The sequence below is a fragment of the Balaenoptera borealis genome, assembly GCF_965194805.1.
Source record: "Balaenoptera borealis genome assembly, chromosome: 7".
NCBI lineage: Eukaryota > Metazoa > Chordata > Mammalia > Artiodactyla > Balaenopteridae > Balaenoptera > Balaenoptera borealis.
Genome location: NC_138864.1, coordinates 101,591,787 through 101,617,721, shown reverse-complemented (window position 1 = coordinate 101,617,721; position 25,935 = coordinate 101,591,787). Strand labels below are relative to the sequence as shown.

Here is a 25,935-nt window from a genome sequence, read left to right as displayed (position 1 = left end):
ATTTCATTGGTGGACTTGCTGTCTCGTCCACCCTTGGTTTGTGAGTGACAGAAGAGCTATTTGCAATCCCACACAAAGTGAAATGAAATAATTTGGGTATTGATTCTATTTTTAACATGCCCTTTCCCAAAGATTATACTACCTCATTCTCAGTAAACATTCATGAAGTACCTGTCATGGTCCAAAGCCTATTCAAGATAGTGAGAGCACAAGATCATGAGACCCAGTTTCTGACTGATCTGCGCCTAGTCTAGTAACAGCTCATGAGCTGGTAATAGGGGAACCCAGAGGGAGGAGCGACTCACCCAGCCCCAGAACTTGGAGAAGGTCCTACATTTAAGGTAGCATTAAAGCTGTGTCTTGAATGATGAGTAGGAGTTTTCCAGGCAAAGGCTCCAGATATCCTAACTCCCTGTGCATGCAGATTTTACAATGCGCCACTTTCCTTTTAGTTTAGAATAATTTGCTTACTTTAAATTTTATGTACATGGTAATTAGGTGGGGTGGCCCATCGAAGACCCATTTGGTAGTTTCATCAACCACGCATCTTCATTCTCTGAGCCATGCAATCTCCAAACCTTAAGGTCATTGTCCTCTCTGACCTGCAATTTCTAGTCACTCACAAAGGCTTGCAAATCCTTTCTTCAAAGCGTCCCTTCTACCTTTCTCTTCTTTTCTGTTCCCATTACCGTCTTCCCATAGTTCTCCATACACTAGACCTGGTCCCCACCAGTCCTTCCTTGTAGTACACAACCACAAATACGTTATCCCAAAATTAATTTATTCTGAAGCCTGGCAGAGAAACGTTTGCTCCAGGTTACCAGATAGGATATAGTTACTGAGTCTATTTATTTTCTTACTTAAAGCCTGCCACGATCCAACCTCAGGCTCCTCACCCATCATTTCCCAGAACTTTTTTACTCCAGCCAGGCAAGTGCAGGGTAGAGATGCTAAGAGCCCACACCAAGTCAGGTCTCATCTTTACCACGTGTTAGCTGTTGCATTTCATCTCTCCAAGCTTGTTTCCTCATCTACGACTTATATGAATAAATAACCAAACGTCTTAAAGCTGTTAGGAAAATTAGTGTGATGACACATGGGAAGTGCCTGGTGCCGGGTCTGACACGTAATTGGCTCTCAATAAATGGTGACATTTGTAGCCACCTTCATCATCACCTTCCTCTGAAATGCACCACATCTCTGACATGCAAGCATTTCTAGAAACCCTTCCTCCTCTTACCCAGGTCATTTGCTTCTCCTTTAGGACCTGCTTCAGGTTCTGCTTATCTTCCCACTGATATCCCCCCCTAAATACACCTGCTCTCAGCAGTCTCTCCTAACATCCCCTGCCTCCCCTCTGTTTGCTTTACACTGTTTCCAAACTTTGAAGTTTCCTCACTGCAATAGCGAGAGCTGCCCCCAAGTGGAGCAGACTGTCGTGCAAAGTCACAAGCCTCCTTGACTTCACCCTCGTTTGAGGATGTTGAAGTGATCATGAAACAGAGGGGAGGTTGGATAGTGGATGTCTAAGGATCCCAGCAGTAGTGATTTTTGGAGTCTGAGTGGTGTAAGAGCAGGGACATGTCTTCTACTTCCTCCTACTTCCCACAGCTAAGATTATTGTAGGCACACTCAACTCTGTTGTGTTTAGCGGACTGTTTTCCTGAAGAATCATCCTACTCTTTGATCCGTGACAGATGAGCAGTGGCTTTAATCCTGCAGGGGAGTTTGGGAGGATGTGTATCAGGGTTGGAGGATGGGAAACCCCACGTGCATCACACTGTGACCCATAGTGAGCTTATAAAAAGTGTTTAATGAACAAGCACCAATCATAGGCTGTTTCACTGAATCATTGTATGTCCCTTGGGAACAAATTAAGAGCAAATGGAAGTCTTCCAAAGTTAAGGCTGAAGTTATAAGGAGATGTAGAGGGAATAGATCTCTTGCCCCGCCCCTGCCAAAAAAAAAAAAAAAAACTCCTTAGGTTCCACAGAAAAAGCTCTTTATCTAAACATTTTATTTCTCTTCCTTACGATCTCCATACAGGGGCAAAGAGAGAGTCCAGAAATGTTTATCTTTAGTATCCTTACTGGAAACTCTATTCCTCACATTTTTGAAACAGTTTCATTACACAGGGCACCTCTAATTTTTGCCAGTTTGTTTTATCTCTGAAATCAACTGCTTTGTCTTCTCTGTTGCTGGATTTCAGCTGCACTTAATCTCATTGTGGCCTGGCCTTTTTATACCAGTTTGCTGTAATGCTGAGAGAACCTTCAGCTTCAAAGAATGGCTCTTCACCCCTCCCCAGTTGGAGGGGAGGAAATCAGTTAATTGCAGCCTGTCAGAGTTGTTTTAGGTGACTTTGTACTTCTTCCATTTAAGATCAACATGAACCTTAGACATTTCAGGCTGGAAATTTAAATAGCAACAGAAAAGCCTGCGTTTTGCTAATGCCAGGAATGACTCATCTGGTGAGAATGGTATTGTATTGATAATACAATACAGAGAGAAGGAAAAGACTGTGGTATCTGCCTTTCTTTGTATTTCTGACCTTGAGGAGAATTATAACTTGTTTGTTGCAGAAGTTGAGCATCTCATGTGCTGATGCACCTGTTAGTTCTAATATGTTAAATGGCAAAGCACTTGCAGTTTCCCATGATTGCTTTGTGGGTGAAATATTTTCTGCAATCTGGTGAACTGATTTTTTTTTAAAGACTGTATTCATTTGTATTTCTTGTCTCTCTTATTTCTCAAAAATATGCTTTCTCATTCTATTTCAACACCCTGGTCTCATCATTAACATCTTAGAATCTGCTTGGCTTTTTATTTTCAAGGTAACATTATTATGATTTGTTTTTAATGCAGAGACCATGAACCAGGCGACTCCTGCTAGGAAGCTGGAAGAGGTTCTTCATCTAGCAGAGCTCTGCATAGAAGTCTTACAGCAGAATGAAGAGCATCATGCAGAGGTGATGGCTTGTTTTTTTTGTTTTTTGTTTTTGGCTTGTTTTAACTGTCACATAAAGCGTCACATTATGCTTTACCATAGTGGGAGCAGCACTGAAGAAGTGGCTTTTGATACACATCTGTCCATTTATCTACAGAAAACTGAGAACATGTGTGCATCTCCTGGAAATATAACTCCTATATGTTACAAAGGAATTGTATATGTATATAATTTAGTATCTGTTCCTGACAACTGTCTTCCTGTGAGGAACATGGGAGAACTTATGGGATCTGCCTAAGGTGTACAACTAGTTAAGAAGCAGAGCTGGAACACGAACCCCCATCTTGTGATGCCAGATCACTTGCTTTTCCCCCTGTGCCCTGATTGCTTTAGTTTAGAAATGTAAGTTAATCAATGCTCAAAAGGAAACGTAGTGATAAACTATAGGACACCAAAATTGAATAGAAGACGTTCAGAACTGTATGATTGATAACTCCAGTCTTTCACTTTTACCGTCAAACTTTTCTTTAAATTTTCACTAAACCTTCATTTTTAATAGATTTTTTAAAGTTCTAGTGCTAATTATATACTGACATTCACTAAAAATATAGAATGGTATTTCATCAGGCAAACTGCTTATTCTGAGACTTAAAAGTGTCATTCTTTCTAATAGCCATGAGTTTATTTTAAAAAACAAGAGTTTTCTGACTGAATCAGGTAGGGAAAATGTGTAGGATTAAATAAATGTAATAAATTTCAGTGCCCTAACAGTGCTTTTATTCTTGAGGAAGCACGTGAAATGAGTAAGTATGAAAAAGACCAGATACAGAAGAATTTATAGAATATTTATATTTAATGAAGCCTTGTTCTCAAAAATATAAGAAACTACAGGAAGTACGTTTTAAGCAAATTCTCAGAAAAGAATATTCATGAAACCTTGCTATAGATAACTAAGATTTATTGTATCTGGTTATAAATATGATCATTCAAAACATCTGCTTTTAGCTCAGACTGTGGAATCTAGCTTTTACCTTGCATCTGTCATGTGTGAACTTGTTATGGATATTTTATTTTAAACTGAAGAAACAGCTGCTTCAATAATTTGAAGTGAATTCCCAGGAGGAGCTTTTCTAGGCTAATACTACCGCTATGTTACAATGAAAATGATTATATGATAAAATGTATGTGTGTGTTGTCTTTGTCTTTTGTTAAAAGGCATTATCATCAGAGTATTAGACCTTTTTGAATTAAAAAAAAATTTCTGATTGGGTATCCAATTTCATCTAAACAGGTACATCTAATATTCCTATACATTTCCCAAAAATTACATTTAATTTTCCTGCACTAATAAGGAAAATAATAACTCTCCTGTCTTTTAAATGTAATTAGCATTATATACTCCCTGCAACCACCACATGCTTGTTAAAGTACAGTGTATCCAAACACAATTAAAATGTAAATATTACTTATTTTCTAATCCACAAAAATACAGTTGACTTTTTTGAACAGGGATAATCAAAAACTCATATATGTAACTCAACTATATGCCAAAATATAGAAGTGTTATAATGACCTCTTTTTAAAATGCTTTGTAACACTATGACATGTCTTCATTCCACAATGCTTCCAAATTCTTGGGATTCTTCAGGGAAGAGAGGTGAGTAAAATTGTTTTCACCATTTTTCTAGCATGGAATAACTCTTTTATGTGAAGATAAGATAGAAACACACTCTGGTTACACTTTTAAAGCCACCTTTGTCCCTCTCCTTGGAATTAAAGACTGTATTTCTTTAAATGGGCAAATCTTTGTTGTACTGTTTCCGTGAATGTGTCTTATTAGTAATTGCATGCATAATTATTGCTGGCCATCTAAGTACAGGCCAGCTGAGAGGATTTTGTCAGTTTGGTTTTGGTTTTATCTTCTAGTGTTTTTTTGGCCTTTTTCTTTTTTTAACCAGGAGATCCAGCTTTTCCTTTGAACAATATTGGGGGGTGAATTGATCTGATTCCAAAGTCGTTTCCACAGTGAACTGATGGACTGCATTGTACACTGATCTTGATTTTGCTGAATGTCCAGGCTAGACTTGACTGCACAAAAGAGGACCCGGCCCGGCTCCCTTGGTGAAGGTTAATGCGTCTGCCTCAGAGACCTTCAAGTGGCCGTGTGTCAGCACCTCTCGTTTCCCTTCTCCTTCCCTCCGCAGGGGCGGTTCACTTCACAAGGCCAAGAGGTTGTTTCTGTCCTTCAGCAATTTCTCAGTTAAGCAGGCTTCACGTCCTTCAGATCTTTGACAGTAACTTGCTTATAAGACAGTCCTCCCTTCTCTCTGAAGGCCTCTCCACCTCTCCCCTCAGGCTTCTCTTCTGAATTTCTGTGTTTTCTTTTGAGAAAGACAGTTTAAGCTCCTTTCCAGAAAATCTTGAAGGACATCTTCCACATTCCCGTGATGAGACTGTGTCTGACCAGAAATTTAGACAAACTGATCCGACAACTGTCCATCCAAGGCCGCTCACTCTGACAAAGGCGGCAAGTCCCAGATGCCAACCAGAAAGCCTTAGGCTCTCACCAGCGCACCCCCTCCAGACACACGCACCGCTTTTCTGCTAAGAAAACTTGCCAGGTGCACAGCTGGTCAGTGACGGCGTGAAGACGCAGGCCAACTCCAGACTCCACACTTTCCAGGGAACCACATTGTTATTGCTTGGTTTCAGTAGAATGGCAGGTATGGGTGCCTTGTCCTAGTTCTGCCGGCAGGTTTGACACTGAGCATCGTAGCAGGGATATAAGTGCAGAGAGGAGGATGAGGGTGCAAGCCTGGAGATGTCCCTTCTGTTCTGTCAGGCTCTTCTCCTGGCATATCTTGGGACTCTGCTCTGGGGATGGAGGGCTGGAAATATCCCTCAGTGAAGGGGCAGAGAGAGAGGCAACATGATCGATATGAGCACAGCTCAGGTTGTTACTTTGTGATTTATTGTTGCAGCAGAATCTTAATTGAAGGTCCCTAAGATATTTTAAATATGATATTGTCCACCGTATCAGTGACACCGTAGGCCAGGGGGATGTCTGGCGGTAATTCGGTATTTGCAACTTAGCTCTCGGTTCACTGTAAATGGTTGATGCCTCCTGCCCTGCAGCTGGCTGGGTCCCGGGCCAGGACCCAGGAGTTCAGTATGGACACGCATATTTGTGCGTGTGGTCATTCACATGAACATCGGTGTGTGGACCAGATCATGCATCTGGATGGGTTCTAACATAAAGAGAATGGATGTTTGATTTTTTAATTTTTTTCCATTGTGTTTACTTCCTCATATCCTTATTCCTCTCTACTACCATGCACATCTAAGGACCATCTTAAAGTGTAGTTATACAAAACTTGATCATAGACAAGATCTGTTTACTATCTACTACTAACTAAATTGCACTCATCTCAACAGTTGAGTTCATCTTAATTGCATAGTATTTATATCTGGATAGCCAGTGAGATAAATCGACATTTTTTTTTTTAGGACGGGTTTAGGGTTAGGTTAGCCTGTGGTCCAACAAATGTTCCTCTTTTTGGAAGAAGATGACCGGTAAGTGGCTTTCATACAACTAAGCTACAGGGGCAGTATTCAATTTGCAGCAGTGACTCTCAAACGAAACTGCATCGGCAAAAATATCCTACCAGAAATGTTTGTTAGTCACTCACTGACTTATAAATGTATAATATTAAGAGTAGCACTTTACCCCAACATGTTTTGAAGCATTTTCAGTTCTTCATCTCACTTGGTTATTTCAATACTTATATTCATCTATGAACACAATTGGGAAAGATTTTCGTGAATCAAGAGTGCAGAAAACTTATGATTCGTTTGGCAGTAGTTTAGGTGTCACCCAGTTTAGTTTAGTCCGTTCTGCTGGCTCCTCAAAAGCACTTAAATATTTCTAGAATATGACCCCTTAGCATTATGTTGCTCTATGTGTATGCTGGGGGTTGTGGTGATACCCTAGACACTGGACAGTCTCCAGGGCTTTTAGGATCATCTACAAAATACAGGATTGCAAGCTGATCTTTTCTTGGGGGGAAAAAAGCATGTAATACATTCCAAAATCAGACGCGCTATTTTTGCTCATTTATGCAGCCATATTTTTTGTGGTGTTTTAAATTATGAAATGTTTGCTATATTTTGAGGGTAAAAGTAATCAGAAGCCTAAGACCTCAAAGAAGTTCAAAGAGATATAAAGAAATCAGACCATTAAAAGATGCTCTGGCAAGAAAAAAATCAGAGGACATTAACATTGGTCTGATCTGCAAAACTAGACCGACAGACAGGCCCTGTGCCATGTGTAGTTAATTAAGAAGAGGCTGTATGTATAAGAGCTTGGTCTCTACACTCCAGCTGACCTGGATTCAAGTTATTGCTCTGTTACCTACCAACTTTATGACTTTGGGCAAGTTCTTTAATCTCTGAGTTTGCTAACCTATAAGATAAGGATAATTATACCATCTACCTGAAAGGAATAGGTAAGATAATGTATAAAAAGCCTCTCGAATAGTACAGTAAACCCCCTACATATGAACCTTCAAGTTGCTAACTTTCAAAGATGCAAACATACGTTCTCATGTCCAATCACCTAAGTTAGTTCACCTGTCTGGTGTACATTGTCACGTGCGTGCATCCTCTACAGGTGGTTGTGCTTTTGTGTACTTTACTGTACACAACTGTATAGAGTACAGTAGTACAGTATCTTTATTTCAAGCTAGATCTACAAGAGGACAACTTCACCGACCTCCTTGCTGTGCAGCACAAGGAGCTTACTAATAAAGACCTGATGGAATTGGAGGCCCAGAGAAAGGACGAAGAGAGACAAGAGGAAGAAGTAACTCAAGAATGAAGAGATTCACGATGCAGGAAATGGCAAGGGCATTTTCTTTATTTGAGGAGGCACTGTTAGTTTTTGAGGCATGGGACCTGAATGTAGAACAGTACACGAAGGTTGCAGCAGCCGTTCAGAATGCAGTCCAGTGCTACCATGTCATCTATGACGAGAAAAAGCGAGCTACTACCCAGACATCACTGGATCTTTTTTTCAAGAGGGTAGATAGAATTGGATCCAGCAAGGAACCAGAACCTGTGCCATCAGCGTCAGGGGTGAGTGAAATTGCAGGTTGCTCTCCGTCTCCTATTGCTGATGACCCTTCAGCTCTGCCATCTCCCATCTCCTCTCCCTCCTCCAGTCACTAACTCTGCTTGCCTGTTCACTTGATGCCAGCTCCTGTATGCCAGCTGTTGTACTGTACTACTGTACTTTTCAAGGTACTGTACTGTAAGATTAAAAATGTTTATTTTTTGTTTATTTGTTTTTTATGTATTATTTGTGTGAAAAGTATTATAAACCTATTACAGTACAGTACTATATAGCCGATTGTGTTAGTTGGGTACCTAGGCTAACTTTGTTGGACTTAGCAAACAAATTGGACTTATGAACGCACTCTTGCAACGGAACTCATTTGTATGTAGGAGACTTACTGTACTTGGCACATAGAAACTATTCCATTCATGTTGGATATCATTATTTTTAAAATATCTAAAGTCACATTATAAGATTTGTGTGAATTTTGACTCATTTTTATGTTACTGATAATGATTCATTTTTTTACTTTTGTACAGCAAGAGATTTTCATATTCTTTGACTTTTCCAAACAGCCCTGGAGGAGGCTGGTACAAGTATTGTTATTACCAATTTGCAGATGAGGAAATGGAAATCCGCCCAGGGAACTGATTTGCCCACGATCACTTAAATCTCACCAAGTTCAAAAGCTCAGTACTCTGCTTCCAGTTTCAGGGATAGTCTTACTTGCTTCTATTTTCAACTACTCTGAGTAAACAGACACGGCTTTCAAAGTATTGTCAGCCTGCCACAAATATTGTTCTCACTGTACAAGATTTATTTATTGTTAGAACTTTGATAGAAATAGTATGGCTAAAGGATTACAATCAAGTTTTGTTTTGTATTTCCCTCTTAATCAAGTTAAACATTGCCTTCTGCCTGTGCTGTCTCATTTACGCTAATTAGTGGCTTAGCTTTAGAGCCAAGATCACTCTAACCTAGATAATCGTGACTTTTGATTGGTGCCCTACAGATGGGTGTGTTTCTGAGAAGGGTTTTCTCCTCCCTGGTGGAGCCCCTCATGCCGTGGAGCTCCTCCCAGGAAGTGGCGCTCCAGGAAGGAAATTATATAGCCTCTCCTCTTACTACCAATCCGGGGTGCGAGGACTGCCACCCAGAGGGATGGCAAAAAGCAGGAGGGGACAGGTGAGAGAACTGACCCTGTGTTCTCAAGGTAACAACCTGCAACCCTTGCTTTTCGTTTTCAAAGACAGTGGTTCCTTAAAGCTTTCTCTGGTCATCATTAGAACAATAAGCATTCGTCACAGGTTGGCTTACGTTCATTAGGAATAACATCATCAGAGATACAATTTGAAACAAATATATACTTCTGCAAAACATAACGAAAATTTCCAGTTGATAGCAAAGTCTCGCCAACCTGAAGCTGTTTTTTTTTAAAGAAAATTATCTTCCATCGTGTTCCATTCCCCTACTGCGACTCTTAAAAAGAGCTTTGGAAATTTTTCTCAGAGTCTTGATACAATCTTGACCTAACGTGGCTGTTACTGTCTTAATTTTAACCTTTCGCAAAGGTATTGGTTGTGAACTGGAAGTGAGACTTTGAAAATGTCTCTCTTTGCGGTGCTGCATTTTCAGTAGCATTTCTATCCTGCTCTACTCAGAGGGAGGAATCTCGGATTCTTCTTATCTATGTCACCAACCCAGCTCTAAAAGACAGGAGCAAGGTATATGCAGTGAAATTGTGTATGCTATTTTATTTTTTTCCTTTTATATTATTGTCATATACCCATTCTAGTAGAAATTTAAACAAAAAGTATTCAAATATAATATTTTCAAAGAGCAATAGCTTGGTTTACATAGAACATACCACTTCCAGCAGGTTTTCACATTCAGATGTTTATACAGCAAAGTCGAAGTTATATGCTTTGAGCCAACCATTAAAAATGTTCCTACCTCTGTAGTCTGTGATTTGTACTACACCACTCTTTTTTCTAGCCAGTGTTTTCTTCAGTTTCCATCTGCTAATTAGTTACACGGTAATGTTTTTTATAAACATATTGAACATTATTATTGTGACAGAAGTTTTTAAGAAAATACTCAATATATCAATATTTTATAATCCACCTTTTTTTGGTTTGTGGTTTGACTCTTTTTGTTATAATCTAATTTACACTGGAGGGAATTGAATGGAGTTTTGCAACCACAAATCTCACATGTTCTTAGAAAGTTCTTGAAAGTAAATATGGACTTCTCTGAGTATATAGTATGATTAAACATTTATTAAAAGTTACTTTTAATTGGAAGAATAACAAAAACATCTGTATCACAGAAATGTGTGTGCTTTGTAGTTATTTGGTTACAAAATTATAACACTTATCAAAAGTTAAATGAAAATAAGGGGGAAAAAACCTGAGAGACATTTCACTAAAAACAGTATAAAGAGAGCCCTAAAACATATGTAAAATGTTAAACTCATTCAAAATTAGACAAATGCAAATTAAAACAAAACTGAGATACAATAGCCAGAGAAGTCCACATTATTTTTTTGAGTGTGATAAGAACACTTAACATAAGATATACCCTCTAAGCAAAATGTTAAGCATACAATACAGTGTTGTTAACCATAGGCACTGCAGTGTATGTGGACCTCTAGGATGTGTTCATCTTCTATAACTGAATCTTTGTACCCTTTGGCTAATACCTCCCTTTTTCCCTCTTTCCCCAGCCATTCTACTCTCTGCTTCTATGAAATTGACTATTTTAGATTCCTCATATAAGTGGGATCATACAGTATTTGTCCTTCTGTGTCTGGCTTATTATACTTAACATAATATCCTCCAGGTTCAACCATGTTGCCACAAATGGCATGATCCCCTTCTTTTTTCAGGCTGAAAAATATCCCATTGTATATAAATATCATATTTTATTTTCCATTCATTCATTTGTAGACATTTAGGTTGCTTCTGTGTCTTAGCTATTGTGACTAATACTGCATTGACCATGGTAGAATATGTATCTCTTTGAGATCCTTATTTCAATTCCTTTAGATATATACCCAGAAGTGGGATTGAAGGGGCATATGATAGTTCTATTTTTAATTTTTTGAGGAACCTTCAACTGTTTTCCATAGTGACTGCACCAATTTACATTCCTACCAACAGTGTACAAGGGTTCTCTCCTCTACATCCTCAACAAAACTTACATTTTGTTTTGTTTTTTTTAATAATAGCCATTCTGACAGGTGTGAGGTGATATCTCATTGTGGTTTTGACTTGCATTTGAAAATCAAATGATGATTAGTGATGTTGAGGGCCTTTTCATATACCTGTTGGCCATTTGTTAGTCTTCTTTGGAGAAATGTCTGTTTGGTCACATGTCCATCTTTTAATCAGGTTATTTCTTTTTTTGCTTTGAGTTTTAGGAGTGTATTATATATTTTGGATACTAACCCTTTATCCAGTATATGGCTTACAAATATTTTCTCCCATTCCTTTGTTGATTGTTTTCTTTACTGTGCATTAGCTTTTTAGTTTGATGATTTGCCTGTTTTTGCTTATGTTGTCTGTGCTTTTGGTGTCATATCTAAGAAATCGTTGCCAAGGCAAAGTTAAGAAACTTTCTCTCTGTATTTTCTCCCAGGAGTTTCACAGTTTCATGTCTTAAGTTTAAATATTTAATGCGTTTTGAGTTGATTTTTGTATATGGTGTAAAACAAGGGTCCAGTTTAATTCTTTTGCTTATGGATATCCAGTTTTCCCAGCACCATTTATTGAAGGGACTGTCCTTTCCTCGTTGTATATTCTTGTCACCCTTGTTGAAGATTAGTTGACCATATATGTGTGGGTTTATTTCTGGGATCACTATTCTGTTTCATTAGTCTAGGTGTCTGTTTTGATGCCAGTGCCAGATTAATTTAATTACCACAGCTTAGAATATACATATTTTGATATCAGAAAGTGTGATGCCTTCAGCTTTGTTCTTCTTAAGATTACTTTAGCTATCTGGGATCTTTCGTGGTTGCATATGAGTTTTAGGATTGTTTTTTCTATTCCTATAAAAAAAAGTTCAATGGAATTTTGATAGGATTTGTGTTGAATCTGTAAGATTGTTTTGGGTAGTATGGACATTTTAACAATATGAATTCTTCCAATCCATGACACCGGATATCTTTCCATTTATTTGTGACTACTTTAATTTCTTTCATCAGTGTTTTATATTTACAGTTTACAAGTCTTTCAGCTGTTTGGTTAAGTTTACTTCTAAGAATTTTTACTCTTTTTAATACTATTGTAAATGAGATTGTTTCTTTTTCAGATTGTTTGTGTGTAGAAATGCAACTGATTTTTGTATGTTGATTTTATATCCTGCATCTCTGCTGAATTTGTCCATTAGTTCCAACAATTTTTATAGACTACTTAGGTTTTTCTACGTACAAGATCACATTATCTGCAAAGATAATTTTACCCTTCCGCTTTGCATAACATTTATTTCCTTTTCTTGCCTGATTGCTCTGGCGAGGATTTCCATTACCGTGTTGAAAAAAAAGTGATGAGAGGGGGCATCCTCGCTATATTCTGGATTTTAAAGGGAAAGTTTTCAGTTTTTCAGCACTGAATATGATGTTAGCTGTGGGCTTCTCACATATGGCCTTTGTTGTGTTGAGGTAAGTTCCTTCTATACCTAATTTGTAAGAATTTTTATCATAAAAGGATGTTGAATTTTGTCAAATTTTTTTCTGCATCTACTGAGATGATCAATCATGTGATTTTTATCCTTCTCTCTGTTAATTTGGTGTATCCCATTGACTGATTTGTGTGTGTTGAACCAACTTTACATCCCAGGGATAAATCCCACTTGGTCACAGTGTGTGGTCCTTTTAATATGCTGTTGAAATTGATGTGCTAGTATTTTGTTGATAATTTTCACATCCATGTTTATCAAGGATATTGGCCTATATTTTTCTTTGCGTATGGTGTCTTTTTCTGCCTTAGATATCAGGGTGATACTCTCCTCATAAAATGAGTTTAGAAATGTTCCCCCTTCTATTATTTGAAAGAGTTTAAGAAGACTTGGTTTTAATTCTTCTTTAAACGTTTGATAGAATTAACCTGTAATGCTATCTGTTCCTAGGCTTTTCTTCTTTGGAGGTTGTTGATTACTGATTCAAATTCCTTACTTGTTTTTGGTTTGTTCAAGTTTTCTGTTTCTTCTTGATTCAGTCTTGATAGATTATATGTTTCTAGGAATTTATCCTTTTCTTCTAGGTTGTCTAATTTGTTGATGTATAATTGTTCATTATAGTCTCTTATGATTCTTTTTTTTTTAATTTATTTATTTATTATTATTTTTTTGGCTGTGTGTTGGGTCTTCGTTTCTGTGCGAGGGCTTTCTCCAGTTGCGGCAAGCAGGGGCCACTCTTCATCGCGGTGCGCTGGCCTCTCACTATCGCGGCCTCTCTTGTTGCGGAGCCCAGGCTCCAGACGCGCAGGCTCAGTAGTTGTGGCTCACGGGCCTAGTTGCTCCGTGGCATGTGGGATCTTCCCAGACCAGGGCCCGAACCCGTGTCCCCTGCATTGGCAGGCAGATTCTCAACCACTGCGCCACCAGGGAAGCCCCTCTTACGATTCTTTTTTCTTTCCTGTGGCATCAGTTGAAATGTCTCCCTTCCATTTAAATGATTTTATTTATTTGAGTCTTCTTTGTTTTTTTTCTTTTTAATCTAACTAAAGTTTTGTCATCTTTTCTAAAAAACAGCTCTTAGTTTCCTTGATTTTTTCTATTGTTTTTCTACTTTCTGTTTCACTTATTTATACTCTAACCTTTATTATTGCCTTTCTTTTTCTAACTTTGAGCTTAGTTCTTCTTTTTCTGGTTCTTTGAGGTGTAATGTTATATTGTTTATTTGAGATTTTTTTTTTCTTTTTTAATGTAGGTGTTCATTGCTATAAACTTCCTTCTTAGTACTGCTTTCACTGCATCCCATAACTTTTGGTACGTTATGTTTTTTGTTTGTCTCAAGATATTTTCTACTTTCTTTTTGCTTTCATCTTTGATCCGATGTTTGTTCAAGAGTATCTTGTTTAGTCTCCATGTTTTTGTGATTTTTTTCTCTTCTTCTTTTGTAATTCATTTCAAGCTTTTTTCTACTGTTGTTGGAAAAGATACTAGGGATGATTTCAATCTTCTTAAATTTGTAAAACTGTTTTTGTGACGTAGCATGTGATCTTTCCAAGAGAATGTTTCATGAGTACTTGAGAAGAATGTATAGTCTACTGCTGTTGTATGGAATGATCTGTATGTGTCTGTTTGGCCCATTTGGTGTTGTTCAAGTCTGCTGTTTCCCAATTTCCTGTCTGGGTGCTCTCTCCATTATTCAAAGTACAGTATTGAAGTCTCCTATTGTAATTGTGTTGCCATCTATTTCTCCCTACAGAGTCAATGTTTGGATTACATGTTTAGGTGCTCTGATGTTTGGATGCTTATATATTTTTAATTGTCCTAGCTTCCTGGTGAATTGACCCTTTCCCATTATGTAATAACCTTCTTTATTTCTTTTGGCAGTTTTTAACATATACTGTAGTTTGTTTGATATAAGTATAGACACCCCTGCTCACTTTTGGTTATCATTTGCATGGAATATCTTTTTCTACCCCTTCACTTTCAGCCTATGTGTATCCTTAAATCTAAAATGAGTTTCTCATAGATAGCAAGCATATAGTTGTATCTTGTTGTTTTACCCATTCAGTCACTCTGTGTCTTTTGATTGAAGATTTTAATCCATTTACATTTAAATTAATTACTGATAGGTAAAGCTGACCTCTCAACTGGACTTCAGAGCTTTTAACCATCTATTTTAAACTTATAACTCCAATCACATACAAAACCCTGCACTTGGACTTCCTACACATACTTTATGTTATTCATGTCAAATTTTACCTCTTCTGTACTATATATCCAGTAACAAATTTTTGTGGTTAAAGTTATTATTACTACTTTTCTCTTTTAGATATTATACTAGCATTAAAAGTTATTTATGCACCACCATTACAGCATTACAGTATTATTTGTCTACATATTTACCTTTACCAGTGAGATTTATACTTTCGTATACATTTGTGTTGCATTTAGCATCCTTTTGTTTCAACTTGAATTTTCTTTCACACTTTTTGTAAGGCAGGTCTAGTGGTGACAAACTTCCTCACTTTTAGTTTGTCCGGGAAAGTCTTTATCTTGTCTTCATTTTTAAAGGACAGTTTTGCTGTGTATAGTATTCTTGGTTGGCAGTTTTTTCTTTAGCTCTTTGAATATATCTTACCACTCCCTCTAACCCTCTAAGGTTTCTACTGAGAAATTTGCAAATAGCCTTATTCTTGTATATGATGAGTCACTTTTCTCTTGCTGCTTTCAAAATCCTCTCTCTGTCTTTAATTTTTGACATTTTAGTTATAATGTGTCTCAGAGTAGACCTCTTTTGGTCAACCCATTTGGGATATTTTGGGCTTCATCAATCTGTATGTCCATTTCTTTCAGATTTGGGAAGTTTTCAGCCATTATTTCTTTAAATAAATTTCCTGACCCTTTCTCTTTCTCTTCTCTTTCTGGAACTCCAGAAATATGTATTTGATAATACATATCAAATTGGTTCACTTGAAGATGTACCACAAATCTCATAGGCTTTCTTCACTCCTTTTCATTCTTTCTATTTGTTCCTCTGACTAGATAATTTCAAATTACTTCTTTTCAAGTTCATTGATTCTTTCTTCCACTTGATCAAGTCTACTGTTGAAGCTGTCCTTTAAATTTTTTGGTTATTGTGTTCTTCAGCTCCAGAATATTTATTTGGTTCATTTTATGGTTCTGTTTGTTGAACTTCTCATTTTTTTCATATATTATTTTCCTGATTTCATTTAGTTGTCTGTCTTTCTTCTCTTGTAGCTCACTGAACTTCTTTAAAAGAATTTTTGAATGTTTTTAGGCAATTTATACATCTCCATTTCTTTGGGATTGTCTGTGGGAGCTTTATTTTGTTCTTTTGTTTGGTGTCCTATTTCTAGATTCTTCACGATCTGGTAATCTTACATTGGTGTTGTGCATTTGAAGAAACTGTCTCTTCTTCCTTTCTTTACAGACTGACTTCAGCAGGGAAAGCCTTCACCAGTCAGCCCAGCCAGATATTCCAGGTGGTCTGGTTGGTAGGATCCATAGGCGGGCTGGCTGGTGGGCCTGCTGCCAGGTTACATGGCAGGCCACATTATTTTTGAGAACCTCCTAAAAAGTAAATACTCTTTTCACTCATCTAAACAGCAGAGATTTTTTTAAGTGATTATTGTTACTAACTAAATGGCATTAAAAAATGCCTAGCTGAATATAAAGTAATAAACAGGACATACATAGCCTTGCCCCTGTGGGGTTTACAGTCTAATTTAAGAGGCGAACATTAAAATATTTGTATGTGTGGGCATATACACAGTACTAAGTCCTGTGAAATGAAAATACTTGGTAGCAGAGAGACTATCTAGAGGACATAATTTACACTGGAGAGTCAGGAAATCCCTCTCTATGAAAGTGTGTTTTAGCTTTAGACCTTAGATTCATAAAAAAGTACTACAAATAAAATGTAATCTTTTTTAAATGGGAAATAATTGTGTAGATTTGTGTATTTAAATAGTAAACAAATTTGGCATTGATAAATAAAATATGAAATCTAATGTAGAATTAAAATGTAAAATGACATTGCTTTATTTTTTAAAACACATTTTTGATTTAGAACATTTGAAAAATACATAAAACAAAAATTCCTTGTATCTCATAATTTATACATAACTACTATGAATGTTTTGGCGTATTTATTTCCAATTCTTTTTTCTGTGACTAGAAATATTAAAACACTTGGTATCATACTCTACAATCATGTCCTACAATTTCACTTTTAATGACATATTTTTACAGTATTTGTGTAGGTTTCTAACAGGTAATGTATGTTTACATTATTTCTTTATTTGTTTACAGGCGTTTGCCTGGTGGCCTGATTTATTGGCAGAGCATGCAGAGAAATTCTGGGCTTTATTCACAGTGGATATGGATACCGCACTGGAAGCACAACCACAAGACTCCTGGGACAGTTTTCCTCTTTTCCAACTGCTTAATAATTTCCTCAGAAATGACGGTAAGCACTTGCATTTTCTTTAGTGTAGAAATGGGGGGGAGGGGAGAACTTTGTGTGTGTGAGTCTGGATTTACGGAGCTCTAGCAGTCACCCCACAAGAATCAACACGGGTAACATTAACATTTGCTCAGTCTCCCCAGGTATATCCCACCCGGGTCTGGGCGAGACCAGCAACACTCTCACATTGCTCCACTGGCCTCTAAAGTTGCTCTCATTCCTACCCTTCTGCTTCATCAGGCACTGACTACATAGGCACCTTCTCAGTGTACCTGTGAATCAGAAAATCTTCAAAGGTTAACATTTCTAAAGTACCTGAGAATTTAAGATCTCTGAAAGACACCTTAGAAACTTATTATTCTAGACATCATGCCATGTTACTTAGAAACTTATTCTAGACATCATGCCATGTTAAGTCTTCTACTAATACACACTGTGCTAATATTGTTGGCCTGAAGAGATTCGGTTCTACAGATGATAGGAATATTGCCCTGCGGTATTGCTTGCTCTCTCAGTATTTAGAAATTGAAGAGAATGTAAAGGTTCTCTGTTGAGATATTTTTTTCCAATGCAGTAATAACTTTTATAATTATTCTGGTACATGGTCTTCTAGCAGCCAGTATAAACCTAGTTTTTCGTCAGGATTTTTGGAGGCATTTCTTAGCATACAGATTCCTGTGGGCCTTTCCTTTGATGATTCTTTTTGAAGTTTCCCTTCAACTCAGGTTTGGTTTCTACTGACAGCCTTTTGCTTCAACACTTGCAGTGGTCTTGGGGTCACTAATTCCCTATTGTATTACACTACTCTCAATATAAACCAGGTTGAACTCTGCCTCTTTCTGACCTCTGGTTCTGACTTGTTCTGCCTGATCCATGGAATGGCTTTCTTTTGTTGCATAAGTTCTTCTCCCAGCCATTATCCCCAGTCATTTAACTCTTTCTCATGTGACAGCGTTTTCATGCCCATCACCATTTTTATCACCTTCCTCTAAGAAGGTCTCACTCCAGTTTTCAGTATTGCTCTGGAGTGTGGTGCTAAGAAGTACACAGTGCCCACAATGTTACCTGGGTAACCCAGGCCCCAAGGAGAGCTGCCTGCCTTCTGCCCTGTCTTCCTGCAGCCCACAGCTGTCCTCTCTCCCAGGAGCTTAGTCACACTGGTGATACCGTTCACACTTGCTGTCTTTTAAAACTCCAGATCTCTTTGCTTCTCTCTTTGCAGGATATCACTACTCTGTGTTTCCAGGTTTAAATTTAAATCTTTTTTTTTTGACATTTGTCTTTGTTTTTTTAAAAATTACTCTCTTGATTTTGTTCATCACCCTAGTCCATCATTTCTTACGTTCCTTTGGTTATTCATCCCTTTGAGTCTATGATAAAACTATAACTGTTTTACTGGGAAAAAACAGCTACATAGATATGAAATTGTGTGTAATATTGGACTCCCCATGGACATCTGGATTTGGGACACCAGGGTAAGAACCTTTGTTATACTAATTAATAACATGTTATACTAAGTATGTAAGAGAGAGAGGCATCATATTATACTAATTAATAACATGGGCTTTGGTGCCAGACAGATTCACATCTGTCTCTGCTGCTCACTACTTGACCTTTGACAATAGCTTAACCTCGGTAAACTTTAGGTTCTTCATCTATAAAAGAAAGAAATAATAGTACCTACAGTGTATTGGTCGTGAGGATTAAAGAAGGTAATAGCTCATGTATAATGAATGCTAAATAAATATTATAGATATTAATCAGTTACAATTTCAGTCTTGATTTTTTTAGCCATCTTATTCATTCTCTTATCCAATTTCATTTCCAAAAGGTCTTATTAAAAAGCCAAAGAACTAAGCTACAATTCCTAGTTCAGGTTCAACAACAATGTCTGCTCTCAGGAGTTGCTATACCCACAGTTATCCGTATGTGAATCGTTTATTCTGCAAATTGTCCTCAGACAGCTTTTACATTCCAGTTTGGTTCCCTCCTGCCAGCTAGCAGACCTCAAATGACCTTCTTCTTTCCCAGTCTCTTATCATCATTTTTTTTTCTGCTAAGAAATTACAAATGAGGTTTAATATTTTCTTATGACAAATATATATCAATAAACTTACTGCCAAAAATAAATACATGTACAATATTATACATTTAGTCCCTAAATGAGAATAAATAAACATAGGATTATTTCTAACATTGCTCTTCTCCACTTGCATGAAAACTCCAGAATTGACCATATTTAGATTTATTTGGGGGTTTGTTCAAAGATGAAGGTATTTATTAATATTCTCAGTGAAATAGTAAAGATGATGAATCATTTAACTTATTCAATATATTAGAATTTATTTATAAAGAAAATAAATATGCTGTAGATTTCTTAGAAATTTTCTTGGGGAACCTCTACTATAATGCCAATGAATTAACATCTTTTAAAATTTATTTTTAAGAAGATCTCTTACATTCAAGTGTAATTTTATGAGTCATATCAAAAAGAACACTAAAAAGAGAATAACAGAAATGTGATTTTTAGCCAAATATTTAATTCAAAAGAATATCACATTCCTCTCCTGTTTTAAACCATTTTTATAAAATTGGCTACTATTAAATGCATAAAGTATTGTGTTATGTCATTTTGGTATACATTACTCAATCACACAGAAGCATTGATTAATGATTTCTTTTGAATGTTATCAATTTGGGGGAGTAAGTCTAGATCTAGGCTTTGATTTTGCAGTGATTAACATATTTTAGAAAACATCAATTATTTCAGAGAAAAACAGCTCCCCTATGTAGTGAGGTAAATAGAAAAGTTCTCTAGTGCCGTAATTTCCTTTTAGTACTGGGAGAACGGTGTGGTCTGGGGAATTGAAATAGAATGCAGTAACTTTCAACTCAAACTCACAAGTTACTATCCAAAGCCAAGACCACTTAGTAATATCTCAGTAGTTGGTAAGACATAATTTTTTTTTGCTATTAATATCACCCTTGATAATAATGAAGAATATTGTTAATAATTATGTTTATTTCATTAAATTCCTGAAATATTCAGATGGTGATTTAGTGAATTCAATTCAAATGTTAAATGTCAACCTATAGCTGCCCCCAAGTTGTCCTTTTGGAAAGTTTATAGGAAACCATAAAACTTCTGTCCTTTTACCACCACCTCCCAAAGAAAGATTCTTACATCACTGCCATGGCCTGACAGTTTTTACCGTATTGACCCAACTAGAGGTATAGTCCAAATTCTAATTAATTTAAACCTTAACTAGCCAGGGGTAAAATAGGAACAGATTGCTCCAAAATGTCCAGTCTTGTTAAGGGAGATAATTTGCTGGATAACAGTGCTTACTCTTACCCCACACGTGGCATACCACTACTTATATAGAGATTTTAAATGGTTGTGATTTATTACTAATAATGTCACATATTTATGTCTGCTTTTCCAAAATAAAAATTACTAACACGTCTGTAACAGAAATATTAGTTAGAATTTGTGCTTTATTTGTGCCTTGAAAACTTTATAGCTGAGTTGTTTGGGGGTTTTTTTTTTAATGAACAATTTAGATGTTCCTGCTGGATGTTTACCATCTTTATTTTGTTAAAATATTTATGCTTTGATATTTAAAAATAGGTGTTTATCTTTAGGGGAGCGGAGAGGATCTTAGACAAACATCTTCATTTTCCAGCTGAATAAACTAAACCCCTAGGAGGCGAGGTGCCTGGGCTGGGGCTTGCTGGCAGGAAACCAAGGCAGCGGCAAGTTGGAGCCTGAACACTTGGTCTCCAGCCCACCTCAGTCTACAGTCACAAATGCAGATTCTGGGAGCATTTATAAAGTAAGATAATATTTTTAAAGAAGATAGGAGATTCCTTGAACTTTTATTTTTACCTCATGAAATGTTTATAAGGGCCTTGAATTATGGGGGCAAAGGAAGCAGGTTGGTTAAAGGGTGCAGAAAGGACCAGATAAAGTATTGTCTTAGCATGTACCTTAAAAAACATCCATGACGAGATTTCCAGGGACTGAACTAATTAGAGGAGGAAAGAGATTCAAGACAGTGAATTCGGTTGCTATTTTAAGGAGGGAAAAAAGAACTGTGTCTGGGGTAGGTGTGTTTCCTTACAGTTGGGCGTGATTAGGGAAAGTCTTAGCCTTAAGGATCCTTGGAGATGAAATGTGGTTTTCCTCGAGGGAAGAGTACCAGCTGCACCACAATTTTAGCAACTGTCCCCAGTCTCCCGCCCCTCACAGGCTCACCCATTGACTCCCAGAGAAGGACTGATGAAGAAAACAAACTCCGGCTCCCTCATTTCTGTCCAAAAAAGACTGAACTCCCGCTTACCTCTCCACCCTTCCTCCATACATCCTGATCCACTCCCCACAACTCAAGTCTTAATTAGATGGGTAATCACTTTAAATGGTATCTCAGGAAACAGTTTTGAAAAACAGATGTATTAAAATTAGGGAAAATAAATGTTTTCATAATGAAGCAATTAGCATGGTAGTTGAATGATCCTGAATGACTATGAAGCTGGTACAAATAGATTCTACCCTTGCGTGCTATTTTCCACAATTGTCCTGTCCTGTCAATAATCCGTATGGCAAGTGACTGCTTCTGACAAATGAAAGCCATCTGCAAATGGCACAAATCATCTCTTTCAGTACTACCGAAAGGCAAACTCTTGGAGCTAGTCACCTTTTAATCTGTGGATATGCTAGCAAGTGGCAAATGACCATTCTGTTGGGAACTGATTCCCAGCTGAAAAATACCACGGTGCTTCTTCTTTAATTAACAGCCTTTTCACATTGCTAGCACATTAAAGCCATCCTGAAGAACACCCGTGCTTATATAATCAATGTCACAGCGTCTCTACCTAAACGAATATAAATGTTCAGGCTCTACACTAAGTGAAAACCTATTCTCCAAGACTTTCACCTTCATAAAGATGGGCTCATAAAAATCGAAAAAAGAAAAATTGGAATGTGGTCTCATGAGGATAAAAAGGCTAGTGTTAATAATTAACAAGGAGAGTGAAGTGGAGTCAAATTAGCCATAATAGAGCCCAGAGTGACTGGCAAAGTCACCTCTCATTATCAAAAAACTCATTAAGAAATGAAGAGGTGGAAATCCTGCTGGGTTATTCTCACACTTCGGCTGTATCAGAGATTACTTTTCAGATTTCTTTCAAATGAAGAACTGTTAGGTCACCATATTGTATATTAGGTTAATTTTCAGGCTTTGAAATATGGAGGGCTGGCACCTGTGTGTCATTCTACCTCAAGAGCTTAAATGAGCTGTACATCTGAAATTCGCAAATTGGTGTTTACAGTTATATCTGTATATACATCTACTAGGAATAATGCAGAAAGGTTTATGACTTCTAGATTATAGCAGAGCTGTGTGCCAGGTTAGCTTTATAGCTCTTTTACAAATGATGAAATGACCACTAAAACTCGAAAATGTATTTAACTCCAATCCCAAGAGCTGATTGAATTCAAAATTGTGTGTCAGAACTTGTTTTACCGACTAATATAGTAAAAGAAATGAAAAATCAAGGAGTCACTAGCTTTTTTTTAAATTGAATGCTGCAGTACTGCTCTAGTATCTTTTTACTACATGTAGACATTTTAAAATTTTAATCTGTATATTTTCTTAGAAATTAGTGCCTTAGAGAAAATAATCTAAAATGCTCTAACAGTGTTCTTCACTGTAGATTTGCAGAAACTTCTTTAACTCCTGAAGGCCACGAACATCAGGAACCCCGCACTTGAGGGCTATTGATCATGTTACAGCCATACTCCATTGTTTCCATTACCGGGACGGTATTGTGGGACATAACCCCAAAGATCAGAAGGTTGTATTAACTGGAGTAAAATTACAGACTTTCCATTTGGCTTTAATACTAGTCTCATAAAATCCAGCATGAGAATTGCTAGACCACGAGACTTCGCTTATTTTTGCCCTAAGCCTTGCTTAATGTTTATATTGATTTTTTCCTGAATTAATTCTGCAAGAAATGGGGGCTGAATGCCTACAATTTACCAAATCCCAGTCACCTTACAGATACATGGGTAAAAAACAATTCCTGCCCTTGAAAAGCATATAATCTAGTGGAGGATATGGGCATATATGCAGTACTAACTGTAATGCAACAGATTGTAAAACTGTAATTCAGTTATGTGTACTGTGTGCTATGACATTTTTAATTATAGTTTTAAACTTGGTTTTGTTTGATTTGGATTTGTTGCCCCCCAAATAATAAACATTATAACATCAGTGCTCTCATTCCTTGTTACCTCCTATCTCTAGATAGATAGATAGATAGATAGATAGATAGATAGATAGGTAGATAGGTAGGTAGGTATTTTTTAACAAGTGCCCTGAGAGGAAAGGAAGAGTTGGGTGTGGTTTTAGGAGGTTATCATTCCAGTATAGTATAAATTAAATATTACCAAACTATGTAAAATTGCTTATCAAATTTTTAGTTAAAAGGAGAATAAAACCTGAAGAGTCTTCTATTTTACTTAAACCTCAGCAGGATGCTCTCAGAGTTTCCTTTAGGGGGTGGATTTATTCAATAAACAGATATTTATTGAGTGCCTGCTTAATGTGCCAGATTCTTGGCTGGGCGCTATTCCTAGATCTGAGTGGGGAGGAAGTTTGGTTTGGTTTGTGTGTGTGTGTGTGTGTTTTCTTTTTACATAACGCTGTTCTAGGCTGCAGTCCTCCGGGCTTTTCTCCTGAAGCCCGTAGTCGTATTTCCTGTGCTGGGGATCCCATTATATGTATTTGTCAACATAGAGAGTGACCTGTTAATTTTATATCTTAGTCCATGGTGCTTGCATTGTTAAGGATTGATACAGTTTGTAGTCCCTTGAATAATTGTTGTTTTGTGGCAAAATCTATTGTTTTTATTGTGGTTCTTGTGTTTGGGTATTTTTTGTGTTTTTTTGCTGGTCATAAATTACTCATTCCCTTCTGAAATGCCTAATCAGAATTAGAATTTTAGGGGGGAAATTCATTCTTCCTAGTAATCCACTAATGCTGACTAATTAGAAGGAGGAAGGCACGATATAAAATTGGATTATATGGTCTCAGGAGTCAACAGCGTATTCTTACCCTAAACACAGTATGTGAACTCTTTTATCTGCTTATCCTTAATTTATCCAGTGGTTATTGTCTCAGTAATCGTTATTAATTGGATTGTAGTTTAAATTCTGTGTTGAAATCTTACTTTTAAAAGCCTATGACAAGTACTTTTGTAAATGTAAGACTCTTTTGGGTCTGTAAATAATCAACACTAATTTATTAATTATTGGGATGCTCAAAATAACTGGGTACATCTGCACCCCTAGTTTACCTTTTATTTAAGCCTCTTGCTTTCTTTTTGCCATTTCTAATTGTACTGTTAGGCTTGATGTCATTGATGCTTCACTATTTTCTGACAAGGTGATATTTAGAGACATAGAATAGAATCTTTTGGAAAAAAATATTTTTATCAACCAAGTAGATGCTAGTCCTCCACTTATGTTCTCGTAACCACTATTTGAGACTCCTCCTGAGCAGTTCTTTCTACTTCCACACCTCTGGTATAATGTCAGAAGCGTTCTTGGATGAGGCCACATTGAGAACTTGCCTCTTCCAATGAGCTGTTGCAATGGGAGCCTTGTAAAGGCTTGATTTGGACAGGTGGCAGCCCCAAATCCTAATCTATCCTTATTAAACCATATGGAGAAGATAGAAGCACTCATTCTGATGCCTGGGGCTACATATTAAGATGGCTTTTGACAGTGTCTGATAGGAATGGGATGCAAACTGGCATATGGGCAACTGAGAAAAGGAGCATACATTTACATACACAAGTATAGTGTCGTCTGAGGAGTCTTGCCTTTTGAAACCGGATTCTCTCTTTTCTTTCTTTCCCTTTCTGTGTGTATTTTCTCTTCATTTCTTCTCATTTTTCCTCTTCCTCTTTCTCCCCTCCATCCCATCTCTCCCTCCATCCTTCCTCACCTTTCCTGAATCTGATTACCAAAGAAATACTACCAATTGCCAATTTTCTAAAACTTTTGAACATGGGTTTATAATTTGGTTTATTGTAATGAAAAGGAAAACTCTGCTGAAACGTAAGCAAACTTTTGGCCAGAATTCAACATTTGTGACCATTCTTAGGAAATCCAGGAAATCTCCATTTTCTCCTATTTCTGGAGGATGTAATAGTTTGCTATCAAGTCATGACTGAACAGAGAAAATCCTCCCTTTGGTACATTCATTAAAATAAGAGACATAGAATTCCCTGGTGATCCAGTGGTTAGGATTCCGGGCTTTCACTGACGGGACCCTGATTTGATCCCTGGTCAGGGAACTAAGATCCCACAAGCCACGAAACCCGGCATGGCTGAAAGAAGAATAATAATAATAAAATAAGAGACATAAAATAGACAACATTCATATCCAGTAGAATTTTCAGCATTATGATCTTGGACATATGGGTCTAAAAATAGGATTTCTCATAAAAATATTTAGTACTATATATTTTATATAAAATATGAAGAGATACACAGGCCTCAAACGTTCTTATACAGAATAATAATGTAGTAACTATGTAGTAATCTTAATAGTGTATACAGGCAGTCATTCATTCAACAAACGTTTGAACACTTGCTCTGAGCCAGGGACTTTGTTGGATACTAAGAATACAGACATAGTC

The 25,935-nt window shown here is 37.1% G+C and overlaps 1 protein-coding gene across 22 annotated transcripts in view; it reads left to right on the top strand.

Annotated features, from left to right (window-relative positions):
* The window catches only part of CADPS2 (calcium dependent secretion activator 2), a 549,410-nt gene that overhangs the window by 444,740 nt on the left and 78,735 nt on the right, over positions 1-25,935 (top strand). For all 22 annotated transcript variants that reach the window (XM_082399988.1, XM_082399986.1, XM_082399984.1 and 19 more), the window contains 2 exons: positions 2,866-2,969; positions 17,070-17,226. In XM_082399988.1, the coding sequence (XP_082256114.1) occupies positions 2,866-2,969; positions 17,070-17,226 (261 nt within the window). The remainder of the gene's footprint in view (positions 1-2,865; positions 2,970-17,069; positions 17,227-25,935) is intronic.